We start from the raw sequence: 15,425 nt of genomic DNA, 5'->3' as shown, positions 1-15,425 counted from the left end.
ACAGGAAGGGAATCCTGTATCCCTCCCTGAGGACCATCATGGACCATGGGTCCGCCCCGTTATCTCGCCATGCTTGCCAATATCGTTTGAGGCATCCCCCACCTGAGGCGTGGGAAGGTGTATGGGGCCTCTCTCCCTATCTCCTTCAGGGGAGACGGTTTGAGTGGCCTCTCCTTGAGCCTGAATGCTTTTGCCTAAAAGAGGCCTGAGCTGGACCACTGGCCCTGCGGAAGGGACGTGGGGATTGGTGCCAGGAAGGGGAGGAGGCCTCCTGTCTAGTTGGTGGCATAGGTGGATAGGCCCCTTCCACTGATGTTCTCCTGTGGGGAGGACGTCTTGCCGCTGATTGCCTGGGCTACGACGAGTCCTTGAGTTTGCTGGAAGCTCTTCTCGTCTGAGGAAAGGATCTGCGACCCTCCTCAGCCTTGCTATCCTGTCGTCTGATGGAAGGGCTTTGTGGAGATTAGTGTCCAAGATCATACCTAGATATACCAGTCGTCGAGATGGAAGCAGAGAAGACTTCTCGAGATTTACCATGATCCCTAGATCTTGGCAAAGTCCCAGAAGCTTGTCTCGGTGTCGAAGAAGGGTCGACTCCGAGTCTGCCAGGATCAGCCAGTCGTCCATATAACGGAGGAGACGGATGCCGATCCTGTGTGCCTACGAAGATATCAGGGTGAACACACTGGTGAATAACTGGGGTGCTGTGGAGAGACCGAAACACAGCACCTTGAACTGGTAGATCTTGTTGTCTAGGCTGAATCTCAAGTACTTCCTGGAAGACAGATGGATTGGGATCTGGAAGTACGCGTCCTTCTGATCCAGTGTACACGAAGTCTTGCGGTCTCACTGCAAGTCTGACTGTGTCTGCTGTCTCCATGGTGAACGGAGTTTGTTTGACAAACTTGTTCAGGGTGAGTGGCCGATGACGGGTCTCCAGCCTCCAGACGCCTTCTTTACAAGAAAGAGTCGACAGAACAAGCCTGGTGAGCCGTCGACCACCTCCTGGAGAGCATCCTTCTTGAGCATGGTCTCGACTTCCGATCCCATGGCATAGGAGCTCAACGACACTGGATTCGCTGTCAGGGGAGGAAGAGATGTTATGAACAGGACGCGATATCCCTGACTGATCACGGAGATCGTCCAGGAATTGGCCCAGAGTTGCTGTCACCTGAATGTGCAACTTTGTAGGCATCCCCCCACTGGTGAACATGCAGGGGGATTGCCAATCCTAGCGTTTGCGGCCTCGGCCGCTCCCTCTAGGATTCTTGCCTCCCCTGGAGGACTTTCCACCCTTCTTGTCTGACAGGAAAGGGCTGCTGTTTCGACACCTTCGTCTTTGCTGCCGCTGCCGGTTTCATCGACTTGGACTGGTGAGGTTGTTGGGGTGTTGGAGGTTTGTAGGGCTTAGATGTAAGAGCCCTTTGGAAGAGAGGAATTGTGGTTCGGTTTCCTCCACCTCTCAGCTGCCTGTTCCACATCCTTGGGCTCAAACAGGCTCTTTCCTAGGATGGAAGTGTGTCTGAGCTTGCAGACATCCACGGCTGGGACCTTCGCGTGGAACCTCTCGGTCACCGCATCACGTCGTTTCAAGATCGAGTTTGCCCACAAGTTCGAAACTTGGTGGGCCAGAAACTCGATGGTACGTGTGCCCGAGAGGAGGAAGGACTCCAGGCCCTTCCTGGTGCTTTCCTTGGACAGATCCTCGGATCGCAGCAGGATGCCCAGAGTCCCTAGCCAGACATCCAGCCACGAAGTGGCCTGCATGGCACACTTTGCGACCTTCTCCTGACTCAGGATCTCCGGTGCCGAGAATGTCACTTGCCAGTTGGAGAGTCTCTCAAGAGAGACTCCCTTGGTAAGCTCTTCCACGGAGTGGTGGAGCGGGAGAGCTAAACAAGGCTCCTCCATGATCTCAAAGTACCTCCTCCGTTGGACACGAGGAGGTGGGAGGAGCTTGTTACCAGCAGAGGAACGGCTGGAGGAGGCGAGTTCCGAAAGCTGGCCCTCAACCTTATCTCTGGCACTCTTCACCCCTTGGGACTAAGGCAGGGGTTTTGAGTGCCATAGACTTGGTCCAGGACCGTATCCTTGCCTTCACGAGGGGCAGTCTCGGAGTCCTTGAACTTGTTGAGATGCTTCATCAAAGTCAGGACTTGCCAGAAGGCGTGCTCTGAATCATGCTGCTCTCTTCCTAGTGAATTGGCAGCAAAGTCTCCTGTCCCCAACTGCTCTACTTGGGGGGACACGTGGACGTTCTCCTGGGGTCTCGCTGGCTCTGGTCGAATCCTTGAAGAAGACTTCGGGACGGTCTTCGAGTCCTTCGGTTCCCTTCTAGGAGGGATGCAGGACTCCAATAAAGAAGTCTAAGGGTTCTTCTCCGCCCCAGCACGCGACGATTCTCCTACTCGTGGTGGGGTCTCTCCCATTGGTGCGGTGGGAGAAGGTCTCACCTCGATAGATTCTCCTGAGGACGGAAAAGCTTCGTCCACAGGAGAAGGAGAGAATGTCTGAGGAGGGGAAGGAGCCTTCCTTACGGACTTCTTAGGAGTCAGTTTGACCCTAGGAGAAGTCACCACAAACTCTACTCCTCTCTTCCTCTTCAGTGGGGTCATTGGTTTGAGATCCAAATCAGCGAAGGCAGGCTTAACAGCCTGGACGACAGCTCTGATAAGGGACCCAAACCAAGGCTGTCGACTGACAGACGCAGTGTTAGAGACTCCCACTGGAGGGAAGGGGATCAGGCGATCCTTTGGAGTAGACACCACAGGGCCTGCCTGAAAGGAAGATGATGATGATTGGTGCCTAGACCTCTCTGAAGACTTCCCCTCCTCCTGCGAGCGCGCTGTTCTGCGCTTGAGGGGGGGGATCATGAAGATGATGACCTGGTAGTACGCGCTCCTGAAGACTCGCTCGGCTGCTCGCACTGCGAAACCCGTTGGGAATCGCCCTGGTGCTCGTGCGATGGGCAAATCGCAGGGCGGAGATGAAACCGCGGGCGCGCGCGGCCGGGAGAATGACGGCGCGCAGGACGAGAAGGTAAGCAATCGCACACAGGAGAGATAGCGCGTGGGCGCGTAGGTGACCTTCGGCGAGCAGGATCGTGGGTGCACAGGCGCGCTGAAGAGTGCTTGCGCGCAGGCAATGGATCACGCGGGCGCGCAGGAGCGCGGTCTGGAGCAGGCAGCTGGGGCGCAGGGCCAGCAGGTGTAGAAGCGCCTACCGGAGGCTGCTCGTGGGCGTGTAGTGTCTTGTCCAACCCTGGAAGAGCGCAAAGGCGAGTGCGCGCAGGTGATCGCGGGCGAGAAGGAGAAGGAAGAGTCTTCTTGCCTGCGCCCAGATACGGGATCGTGGGTGCGTGGACGAACGATGGCTCGCAGAAGATCGCTAGCGAGCTGGAGATCGTGGGCGCGTGTCAGGAACAGGGCGTGCACCAGCGATCTGCGCTGGCGAGTAGGAGATCGCTGGTGCACAGAAGATCGCTGGCGCGTAGGCGAGCGCTGGCGAACAGGAGAGCGCTGACGAGTTGACTCTGCCTCTGCTGCAGGAGATCGCTGGCGTGTAGGAAGGTCCTCAGCAACAGCAGGAAAGCCGCTACTGCGCGCTCTAACGTGGGCGCGAAGGTGAAACCTGGCGCTTAAGGGACTTGCTCACATTGTGAGACAAGCCCTTTTGCCCCGAAGGGAACGGAGGCCGTTGGAAAACGGGGTGCGTGGGAGCCCACAGTGCGTCAGCTTCCAGAAACGGAGAAGGAAGATCCACAGGTCTGGCAGGCGTTGGAGATCGCGAACGATCTGCAGAGAGTTGAAAAGACTTCCACCCACCTCAGGTCGAGTCTTTAAAGGTAAACATCAATAATAAACTTCCAGAGTAGCAATATGATCATCAGGTGAATAAAGAAATACTTATTTTTGGGGAGGTGCTGTGTGGTCTTCAGGGTCGTCCTGACAATGAAGACTACGAAGGAACTTTCATATAAAGGCCTTTGCGGAAAACTAGGTAGTGGACCTTTGCCTCAGAAAGTGGGACCATGCAAGAATTCTTAATTCAGTGACCCTTCCCATCAAGAGGTTCCGTAAGGAGAGAAATTTATTCCTCTCACCCTTCCATATGTCGGGTTCACTCAACAAGGACGGCCTAACGTGTGGGCTCCTGTGAGAGGCGATCATGTTACTGCTGGATTCGAATGCATGGAGACTATTATGTTTGCGCCATCTCTCTTATGAAAGACAGATTCCGGTTCCATTCCTTCTATATCCATAAAAAAGATCAAATTTCGAGGGTTCTAGCTCCGGGAATACATGTTTGGATCAAAGAAGAACTGGGTGCTCCTGCTCCTCTGGTCTTTCCTCTCAAAGACAGAAATCGCGTGCACTTCCTCCTCGATGGGTATGATCGAATGGGGGAAGTGATCCACCCCAAGGTGGCATGCATAGCTTCTCGGTACTCTTCCTTTACGAAGACACCGACTTGTTGCAATTAAGGAGTCTCTCCTTCCTGACTTGTCTGAGATGCACAATCCTTCCCCAGTCAACCATGGTGAAGCAGACTTCCAACAGCATGAACTGAACAGAGGGGGGGTAGCTGTCACGCACCCCATTGCAAGAATGGTGTTCTTGTCTTCATGGGTGGGCACCATCTTCTTTAGCTCGTGATGTGTGTCTCGGTATCTATGCGATGATCACGCTCTGTACAGTGCCTGCAGGAGGAACTAAGGCATCATTAGTCACGATGCTGCTCCTTGTGTAGGAGGGGCCTCAACTCCCATCCCATCGCTAGATCTGGTCTCTTGCTCATCCTCCACACATCAATACTTCCTACTGGGAGAGAGAGAAGTGAAGGGAGCACAAGTCTACTTCAAAGAGGAGAAAATCCTGCATGCGTAAGAGTAGTGACGTGTGCTCTTGTTGCCTTGGTATTCCGGTTAGTCTTTTTCTCAGGCGAGTGGGGGGGGGGGGGGTATTTAGTGGTGCAACTTTTGTTACCTGAAGGTGTGGGGGATTTGAGTCATCCTACATTGTGGTGGTCCAGCTACAGCGATACAGATCCTGGATTTCTTCCTTCTGGTCATGATGTCCTTGGGAAAACCCCATCAATATCAACCAAGAAGCTGAGGTTGTAACTGTTGTTCTCTCTATGCAGTGGCGAACGACGAAGTACAAATGTACTCGAAATAGTCTTCACGGGATAAACACCCTTATCCTTTCTGCCTTCTTAAGGAGTCCTGTACTGATATCCTTATTCCTGGAAGTGGGCTCTTCCCCTTGTGAAAATAAAAGCTCTGAGGTCCAGGTAACTTATTAGTAAGAAAGCCTTCAAGACTGTAGGATAACCAGACCAGCTCAGGGGACTAGGAGACACACCTGTGCTCTCCACCAGAGCTGATTAGGGAGAAATGCATTTGGATCCCGAGACTGGTGAAGAAGGTATGGGTTCAGCGGCCTCAGCTGCAGTCTCGGAAGGCAAACTATCTTTTTTACTTCTTTTCTCTCCTGCTGCAGCACTCCTACATTCTGGGTAAGTTGAAGAGAAGCAATTCTGTTGGTCTCTGCAAGGAGTGTAGGTCTACTGGGGGTCAAACTCGTGGTGCAACATTGGTCAGGGACAGGGCACTTCTGCATTTTGCGGGACTGCTCTAGAATGAAAATGAAAAGTAAGAACAGTAACAATGCAAAAATCAGCTTGGCTCGTGGAAAGTGACTCAACCGATAGACCTCAGCTTGAACTAGAATAGATATGAGCCATGCAGAATAATGATGTAATCTCCCCTTCTCCCTCACACTCCCTTACAGAATGCATTGTTTTTCTCCCTAGTCACAACAGGGTAGCTGGACTTTTTCCATTTAAAAGGACAAGGGCTTGAATTTGTATCGGGACAAATGAGGTACAAACCACTTGAAAATGGCGTCAATACCACGTCTGGTCTATGGGCCAGCGATTTTGTGCTAGGCAACAAAACATGCATATACGGCACAAAAATTTAGCTCACAAGCCAAACTATGCTCCTGAACCAATTTGCATTGATATGCTCTCGGCCAAAGATATTTGTAAACTAAGATATTTTGTACCTGGAAGGACATGAAAGGATATCAAGGTAACTGATTGGAATCCCAAAAGAGATCTCCTAACTTCAGCAAGTTCCCCTAAAACTCATACACATGCAAGTAAAGGTCTAACAGTGATTATAAGTAAGATTTTTTTATTATAATTTTAGTACATTTTAATGAAAAACTGCAATTTTTTGAAGCAACAACAGAATATTGTCATATATTTATTTGAAATATGAAAACTTCTAAAGCCCTATCAAAGATGTAATGAAACTGAATAAAAAGTTTACATAAACAGTAACAAAGGGACCTAAACGATGATGTGTTTTTGTTAAAGTTTATCAAACGCTTCCATCCATAATATTTCAACAATTTCTGCTAAAAACCACTTCCACGCACATAAAGATCTAGCAAAAAAATTTATATAATATACTAAAACTATACAAATTCCTAATTCTTGCTTGCTCTGATAGCTTGCCTCTGTTGTTTGTTGGCAACAGCCTGCAAAGAAAAAAAAAGGGATTAATAAAAATATACAGGAAAAAATATTCAATGATAATTGGTAAAGAATAAAAAATATATATGATGAATGAAATCCTTTATATAAATATTTGATCAAACTTACTAGATCACACGAATATCAATAGCACCAAACTAACTTTGGCTAACAAAATTAATCGATATAAAATGAAATAGCATTAACTAACAAAATTAACAATTAGTAATACTCCCAGCTAAGGACCTGTAATCCTCCTCCTTTAAACGTTAAAAGTAATACTATATTAAGTAATATACATGCAAAATATGAATATAACATCTCAAGTGGTTAATAATTAAAAAAAAAAAAGTAAAAAGTATATCATAGCAATTATTGCATACAAGAAATACCTAATTTAAATGCGAAAATTCCAGCCATCAGACAAATCACCGAATCAAAATTACTGCTAATGTGTGAATTACGCCCAACAATTGTCTCAAACTTATTTGTAAAAGTAGCAATCATTACACTGACCAGCTACACAGAAAATTAAGCGTTTCGTTCCCTGATCTAATGCTTCAAGAGAAAATTTAAATTAGTAAAACAAAAATATAATTGAACCAGACTAAAATTACACTACAGCATTGAACTAAATAATTAGGCAAAAACCTATAAAAAAAGTATACCATACCTGGAAACCAGACTTGATTGGGGCAACAGAACATCTCGAATTACACTGCTCGCACTGGAGGAAATAAAGACGAGCATCCTTTTGTAAAATAGTGTCAGGAGACCGGCATGTATGGCAGGTGACATACTCTTTAATGTATCTGAAAAGGAAATTGAACTTTTAAATGACATCAGAAGATACATATGCAATGAACCTGTATCCTGTCATTCCAGTAATATACTACATTTATTATAATGGGAATACAATATACGACAGATAAACACTGAATGCTTGAATACCAAACTTAAACTAATCATATAAAGACTAACCTTCTTAAAACATTTTCTATTTGTTTTTGCTGGAACCTGCCCTTGATAATTAACTGATTATTACCTGGAAAAAGAACAAAAGGATGTTTTTTATAAATCTTTAAATATTTCAACAAGAACAATACACTTCTTAATAGACTACAAGGATAAGGTGAAGGGAATTATCGATACTAGGGATAAAACCAAGGGCCATATAATTTTAGTATTGCTAATACTTCTTTACATACAAGCCTTTTAATTTCTGTTGAGGAAAGAAGCACAAGACAAACAATCCCGATAATCAAAATAAATCTCATGACATTTTAAATACTATACTGAGAAAATGTAAACAATACTAACAATCCCATTATTTAAAATATTTTATGACACGTCAAATCCCAGATCTTACCATCAATACTTCCAGAAGTACCCAATTCTGCCAAAAGAAACTGAAGTACGTGTTTAGGCAATCTGTGAAGAAGACGGCAAATTTCTGAAAAGTTGGCGAAGGCTGTCTTTTTGGAACCAATCCTTACAACCTGTAATAGGGAATAAAAGAACATGGGTAAAGTGCTATCCTTGTTTACTTATCATCTCTTAAAATTTGTCTGTAAAATATTGCCACACCATGGGTTTCCCTTTTATCTTTTTTTTTTTTAGTTAAAAAAAAGACATGAGTAATTAAGCCTTGATAACAGATATAACTAAAAAAAGCACTCAAGAGTGTATACCTCCCCATAGCAGCTTAATTTCTCGAAACCAGCTTGCCTTTCCCAGAATAATTTAGACCCTACACGTATTTGAAGTCTGAGTGACAACCGTGTGCGAACTTGGGGTTGAAGTTAGGGTTAATTCAGTCAAGCCAAAAACCCCCTTGATTTTTTACCAGGCTTTCAAAATTGAATAACATTCACATCTCAACATAACAATCCCTGAAAGTTTCACTACTCAAGTAAAATTGTAATGTGCGAACTTGGGGTTGAAGTTAGGGTTAATTCCGTCGAGCAAAAAACTCCCTTGACTTTTGACCAGAGACTTTCAAAAATGAATCACTTCCACCTCTCAACATAACAATCCCTGAAAGTTTCACTACTCAATGAGTAAAATTGTGGTCAGGAAGTTGTTCACAAACAAAAAGACAGGGACAGGGACGAAAACATAACCTCCCAACTTTGTTGGCGCAGATAAATATTCAAACAAATTAGCTATCAGCACTGCACAGTTTATGGAAATGAGATTAACTATTTTTTAAAAATTAACTCACCTGTGGGGGTTTCATGACGAACTTTTTCTTCTCACCGGTGGCCATTTCAGGATTCTTTTCACGTAGTTGGTTGAATGCTCGTTCTAGCAACTCATCATAAGTGTAATCTCTTTCTGTGCCCGTCCAGCCATCGCCTGATTCTGTAGATTATTAAACTAGTAAAGTTCACATAACTTTTGACAAATGTCATAGCCTACCACAATGCCATTTTTGTAAAATACTGACCATTCTACATAGAAGCTTAATAAACCTACTTTATGTGTAGGAATCCCGAATTTACATAATTTTTACGTGAAATATGAAACCCTCTTCCTAAATGATTAACTTTATCACTTAAAAAATTTGAATAGCTAGTTTTTATATTGTACGTCAGTGAATTGGATCTTTTACATATACTGTATGTACACACCTAAAAACAAACACTACCAGCATAACTTACAAATTACAGTACCAGAAATGGGTACAGTATAAAACATGGTTTATTTAGAAAATCAATAATCAATCTGACATATAATCTTTCATATTATAAAATGGCTGTAGGCATTTGTAAGTATAAATAAATTATTATTCATAACTCACCTCTGACTTCTTCACATACAACAGCCTCCTCTGAGAGCATGAATAAAACAAGTTTATGTATAAATTTTTTTTTTAATACAGCTTCTCAAAGGTGAAAATACACTTACAAGTTCCCCTCACCTAAAGCTAAATATATTTATTTAAAACCACAAGTAGTATCTGTTTTGTAAATCTATACAATTTTTAGTTTAATATGACAAATTCGAAGATAATTTGTATTTTTCCTAACCATACAAACCTTAGCTATTTACAAAGGGTATTACTTTTAGCGTAGCTGAAATGGCGAGCCATTAGAATTTAACGAGGGTGTATTACCCCCGCGCTAGTTAGCGGGGGGGTAGGGGAGTGGTAGCTAGCTACCCCTCCTCCCCCTCACACACAGGTGAATACTCACTTTCACTTAGAGGTAGGACTTGTCTTGGGGGACAGGGCTGGCGGGCAAATATGTGTAAATAGCTAAGGTTTGTATGGTTAGGAAAAATACAAATTATCTTCGAATTTGTCATTTGTTCCGTAACCGAAATACAAACCACGCTATTTACAAAGGGTGACTTATCCCTTAGGAAGGGTGGAAAGTCCCCAGCCATACTGGCTTTGGCTTTACCCGGGGACTCAGAATCCGAGTGAGTCGCACTCGAGAAAAGGAGTCCCTGCACCTCACAAGTTCCTTGCACCGCAAGGAACCATGTGGCCTACGTAAGCTTGTGTGTGAAGGAAGAAGTGTGACCCGTCTTAGGCAGTTGACCTGGAGTTCCAGAAGGAACTCTGGGTTAAGACGTTCCCAATACCACCTCGTCAGGGTATGGGGGACGCGACAGTATTGACTCAATACTCGGAACACAAGAAAGCATGGTTTACCTGCAGAGGTTCGAGGTCAGCTATGCAGAGACCAGGATGCTGCTTCCCCGTAGAGGGGATGATGAAGAAAGAAGTAAGGGCCAGACATACTTCTTTCGTTCATGCAGACTAAAACCTGATAACAATGCCCTCAACCTTCTGCTACCTGTCCAAAAAGGAGCCTGAGGTTAGACCAGCTGTTGTGTAGCCACCACAGAGCGATAGAAAACGTATCGAGACTCCTGTGGGTCACGCCCTGCAGGAAGCGGGCTGCGAAGGTCATCAGACGCTTCCAGACTCCAGCTTGTAGCACCTGCGTCACAGAGTAGTATTACTCGAAGGCGAGGGACGTTGCGATGTATCCAACATCGTGCTGTAGGGCGACGTGACGGGGGAGGGTCTGAAGACAGGTCGAGATGAATGTCCTTGAGTCCGGGCTGAAGAGGTATACTGGTGACTCTCCCCCCATGTCCTCCTTGTGTTCCCAAATCGGCTGCAACTGAGGCCAAACTGCAGCTGTTCCCAGCGCTAACCTCTCGATTCCTGTACTGGCAAGAAAGAGAAGGTCTTGGGACATCAGACACAGAATGGAGACTCAAAATCTTGAATGAATCGGACCGAAGGGTCGGGACCCTCAGATTCTGAGTCTAGCCAACAACTCAGGAGCGAGCCTGAATGTTGCCTTCCCCTCTTCCTTAGAAAGGGGGGGAGTAGTAAGAGACCAAGAAGATTGCTCACACACTGGCCGTGGCCAGAGTGAGCAGAAGACCCAGGGCGGAATACAATCCGAGGCCTGTCGTAAAAGGGTCTTGAGAAGATCTCTTAAAGGACTAAAAGTCCGAGCCATGCTCCAAGTTGGAGGTCTTCCTCCGACTAGGGCAGGGACGATCGTAGCTTCGCATGAGCGAGGATAGATCCAGCGGGCAGGAAAAAGTTATTCCTTTAAGCCTGAAGGTCAGGGAAAGGCTGAGCGACAGGCTTCATTGCCAAGAGCGGAAAGGAGTTTCCTCCCGCCGAAAGGCAATAAGACCGTTATTGCTGGAGAAGAGGCCTCACGGGAAGAAGTATATCTCCCACGGCACCAACCACCTTAGACTCTTCACTTTGCCTGGGAGACCCCTGTGGATGACTATCGCAGATGACGCGACCTCCGTACCGCGACTGTAGCGGGTTGTCTCTTCTAGAGGAGGAAGCGTAGTGTCTCCAGGCATGAAGCCGAAGCGACGCCCCGGTTCGGGAGAGATGTCGCAGTGTGGTTGCTTGAGTAGTCTGCGCCGTGGGAGAAGCTCTCCCGGGAGTTCCGTCAGGGGAAGCAGAGGGTCCAGAAACCGTTCTGCACATAGTCCCAGTGGAGCTCTCCCATTGAAAGGTTGACAGACAACCTGGTTTTGTTGAGACCCATTGTCCGCAGACAAAAAGGAGGGAAGACGCAGGCGTCGAAGTTGTCCCACCATCACCGGAATGCATCTTGCCAGTCTCGGGGTCTGAGACTGGGGGGAAAACTAGCGGAAGCTTGAGGTTCCAAGCTGTCGCGATCAGGTCCCCCAGACCAGCACTTGCTGGTTACCCAAGGTCAAAGACCCCTAGGTACACTCTCTCTATGAGGCTCTGCTCGGATAGTCTGAGAGAAACATTCCCCTGCCTGGAATGAGAGAGCCGATGGTGGAATTGAGAGAATCTCAATCATCCCGATATCTCTACTGCAAGATGTGAAGGTGTGAAAATGCGTCCCCTGCTGGTTAGCATGAAGTCGACACGCAACGGGGCGACTTGGCAGGAGCGGTAGGATCTGAAGAGGGGCCAGACTAAGGCCCTTAAGCCTGCCTGAATGATGGAGAGGTATCCTTCAGGTCTTGACCATAGGCCTGGACCGGAACATGCCCCCCCCCCTTTCCTTTGACGAGTCCGAGAACCGCATCAAGAATGTGGGGAAAGGACGAGAATATCCACTACCATCAAGAGGCTCCATAGGTCAACACCCATTGCAGGTTTAATAGTTCCGCTGGTCCCATAGGGCCAGGGAGTCCGGTTAAACATTGCCTGAAGCCACCGGAACTTGGATCGCCCCACATGGAACTTATCCTGAGGCGACCGTTCGGACTATAAACGGGTCAATGAGGAAAGAAGAACTAGGAAACGTTCCAAGGTAGGGCTGAAAACTCTGCTTGACTGAGAACAGGTACTGCGACTCTCCTCAGTCTTGCCACGGTGAACCGAAAGGAAGGCTCGGAGGATGTGGTAACAGAATCTGGCGTCCCCAGGTGGTCACCCATCCAAGTACCGACGTTGCTTAACCTCGCTGGACGGACGAGAAGCGGGGTTTCCAACGTGGTAAGGCGGTTGACTCAATATCATGGCCAGATACTCCAGATGTTGAGGCAGAGGAAGAGAAGGCTCCAAGCAAAATACCATGAGCCCACACTCATGGTCAGCATTCGGAAGCTTTTCCCGGCGCTGAATCAGGTCGAAACCCGAGCCTACCGGAGTTGACCAGCCCTCCAAACAGCAGAGGAGGCGGAAGTCTGCACCTGAGCGGCCAAGAGGAAGGCAGGGAGAGTTCTCTGGGGAAACAAACCTGCTATGCCACGGCGGGATAGCCACACTGCATCATAAGCAGGAATACTTGCAGTTTAGGCTGAATTCGACGAGCACCCTGGAAGATGGATGGAATGGAAACTGAAAGTACCCGTCCTTCCGATCCGGGGTTAAAGGAGTCCTGTCGCCTCGTTACCAGTCTGATCGATTCTGCTGGTCTACGCTGGCCGAAGTTTGTTCGACAAACTTGATCAGGGCTGAGAGGTCGACTATGGACGTCCCCTCTCAGATCCTTCCTTACAAGAAAGGATCGACTGAGGGGGCCGGGGGTGAAGCCGTCGATGATCCTAAGGAAGACCTTCGCCTAAGGTATGGATCATTCTGCCCAACCGGGCAACTCTGCTGATGCTATGGCATAGAGGTTCAGAGACACTGAATTCGCTGACAGAGACGGCAGGCGCGATATCCTTGGCTACTCACAGAGATTGTGCGGGAATGGGCATCGGGAAGCTGTCATTCGGATGAGTAACCTTAAGCATCCTCCCAGCGAAAAAACCTGCAATCCTAGAGTTCGTGAACTCCTTTTAGGACTATGCCCCCCCGGGGGAGTCTCCCGTGCCATCTGTTCCTGACAGGAGGAAACTGCAATTGGACACCTTGTCCCAGTTGTCGTAGCCGATAGCTTAGGCCGACGTGGTTGAAAGAAAAGGGAGCTGGAGCCCTGCAGAGTCTGGAAGAAAGCGCCTTGGAGGAGTGAAACCGGAAGTCGATTTACTCCGCACAGCAGATGTTTAAGTCTCTGTCCTTGGGCAAAGACAAAACTCTTCTCAAGGATGGAAGGGTGTCTGAGGTCGTTGACCTCCACAGATGAGACACCCGAAGGAAGCCTTCAGTCAGTGCGTCCAGATGGTACAACATCGAGCTTGTCCGCAAGTAGATACTTAACGACGAAAGGCCAAGGTGCCTGAGCTCGAGAGGAGGAAAGTACCCTTGATCTTCCTGTAGCTTCCTTGAACCAAACCTCGGGCCGTAACCGAGGAGGGAAAGAACCTGGTAAGCTCCCAGAGGAAGAGGTAAGCAGTCACCCCTTGTCCGATGGAGAAATCTTCAACGGAAAGCCCCCCCGCCAAAAATCCTTCCAGGGCGGGAGAAGGAGAGAGTACTCGTGCAGGAGAGGGGACCCTCGAGACCGACCTCTTGGGAACCAACTTCGCCCTGGGGGAAGTCACCACGAAGTCCACTCCTCTCTTTCTCTTCAGCGTAGGAGAGACAGCCGCTGGTTTGTTACCCTGGCCGGTGAGTGCTGGTTTCATAAACCTCATTAACGCCCGTGCCAGCGGATCAAACCATGTCTGCTGCTCCAAGGACACAGAGTCCGAAATCCTCGCTAAGGTGAAAGGGATCGGGCGATCCTTTGGAGAGGACACGACGGTTCCTGCCTGAAAAGAAGGTGGGAAAAATGCTGTACTGACCTGTCTTCGTCCTGCACTACCAACCTGTGCTTGGATGGAGGTGATCCCGAGTGCCGCCTAGGAGCACGCGTCCCTGCTGCTACCACCGGCTGTGGAATTCGCCGCGAACTATGGTCGCGCGAGGGCGAACGGTCGCGCAAAGGCGAATGGTCGCGCGGGCGCACAGGCGAGTGGTCGCGCGGGGCGCGCAGGCGAGCGGTCGTGAGGGCGCGCAGGCGAGCGGTCGCGAGGGCGCGCAGACGAGCGATCGCGCGGGCGCGCAGGCGAGCGATCGCGCGGGCGCGCAGGCGAGCGATCGCGCGGGCGCGCAGGCGAATGGGCGTGACGGCGAGGGATCGTGCTGCCGCGTAGGTGAAGAAGATCGCTGGCGGTAAGCGATGGCGAGCAGCATGTGTAGGTGAATGATCGCGTGATAGGGTGCGATGGTGATCAGCATCCGCAAGAGGGCGATCGTTCAGGGTTGTGCGATGAGGAGCAGCATGCGAAGCGGGCAATCGTTCAGGGTTGTGCGATGGCGAGCAGCATGCGCAGGTGAATGATCGCGTGAAAGGGTGCGATGGTGATCAGCATCCGCAAGAGGGCGATCGTTCAGGTTTGTGCGATGAGGAGCAGCATGCGAAGCGGGCAATCGTTCAGGGTTGTGCGATGGCGAGCAGCATGCGCAGGTGAATGATCGCGTGAAAGGGTGCGATGGTGATCAGCATCCGCAAGAGGGCGATCGTTCAGGGTTGTGCGATGAGGAGCAGCATGCGAAGCGGGCAATCGTTCAGGGTTGTGCGATGGCGAGCAGCATGCGCAGGTGAATGATCGCGTGAAAGGGTGCGATGGTGATCAGCATCCGCAAGAGGGCGATCGTTCAGGGTTGTGCGATGAGGAGCAGCATGCGAAGCGGGCAATCGTTCAGGGTTGTGCGATGGCGATCAGCATCCGCAGTTGAGGGTCGCGCGATGGCGATCAGCATCCGCAGTTGAGGGTCGCGCGATGGCGATCAGCATCCGCAGTTGAGGGTCGCGCGATGGCGATCAGCATCCGCAGTTGAGGGTCGCGCGATGGCGATCAGCATCCGCAGTTGAGGGTCGCGCGATGGCGATCAGCATCCGCAGTTGAGGGTCGCGCGATGGCGATCAGCATCCGCAGTTGAGGGTCGCGCGATGGCGATCAGCATCCGCAGTTGAGCTAGTAGCTGGCGAACCATGTTCCTTCAGAAGTGTTGGAGAACGTTGGCGTGCCAGCTG

The 15,425-nt window shown here is 49.0% G+C and overlaps 1 protein-coding gene across 2 annotated transcripts in view; it reads right to left on the bottom strand.

Annotated features, from left to right (window-relative positions):
* Positions 1 to 6,178: 6,178 nt before the first annotated feature.
* LOC137624425 (eukaryotic translation initiation factor 2 subunit 2-like) overlaps positions 6,179 to 15,425 on the bottom strand; it is a 45,445-nt gene continuing 36,198 nt past the window's right edge. The window contains exons 4-9 of one of the 2 annotated variants that reach the window (XM_068355172.1): positions 9,347 to 9,376; positions 8,768 to 8,907; positions 7,913 to 8,042; positions 7,525 to 7,588; positions 7,217 to 7,355; positions 6,179 to 6,548 (exon numbers count right to left, since the gene is read on the bottom strand). In XM_068355172.1, the coding sequence (XP_068211273.1) occupies positions 6,498 to 6,548; positions 7,217 to 7,355; positions 7,525 to 7,588; positions 7,913 to 8,042; positions 8,768 to 8,907; positions 9,347 to 9,376 (554 nt within the window). In that variant the 3' untranslated portion in view covers positions 6,179 to 6,497. The remainder of the gene's footprint in view (positions 6,549 to 7,216; positions 7,356 to 7,524; positions 7,589 to 7,912; positions 8,043 to 8,767; positions 8,908 to 9,346; positions 9,377 to 15,425) is intronic. The other variant, XM_068355173.1, reaches the window with a different exon arrangement.

This window comes from Palaemon carinicauda, chromosome 31 (assembly GCF_036898095.1).
Source record: "Palaemon carinicauda isolate YSFRI2023 chromosome 31, ASM3689809v2, whole genome shotgun sequence".
Lineage (NCBI taxonomy): Eukaryota > Metazoa > Arthropoda > Malacostraca > Decapoda > Palaemonidae > Palaemon > Palaemon carinicauda.
The sequence above is the reverse complement of the archived record's forward strand: the minus strand, read 5'-3'. Positions and strand labels throughout refer to the sequence as shown.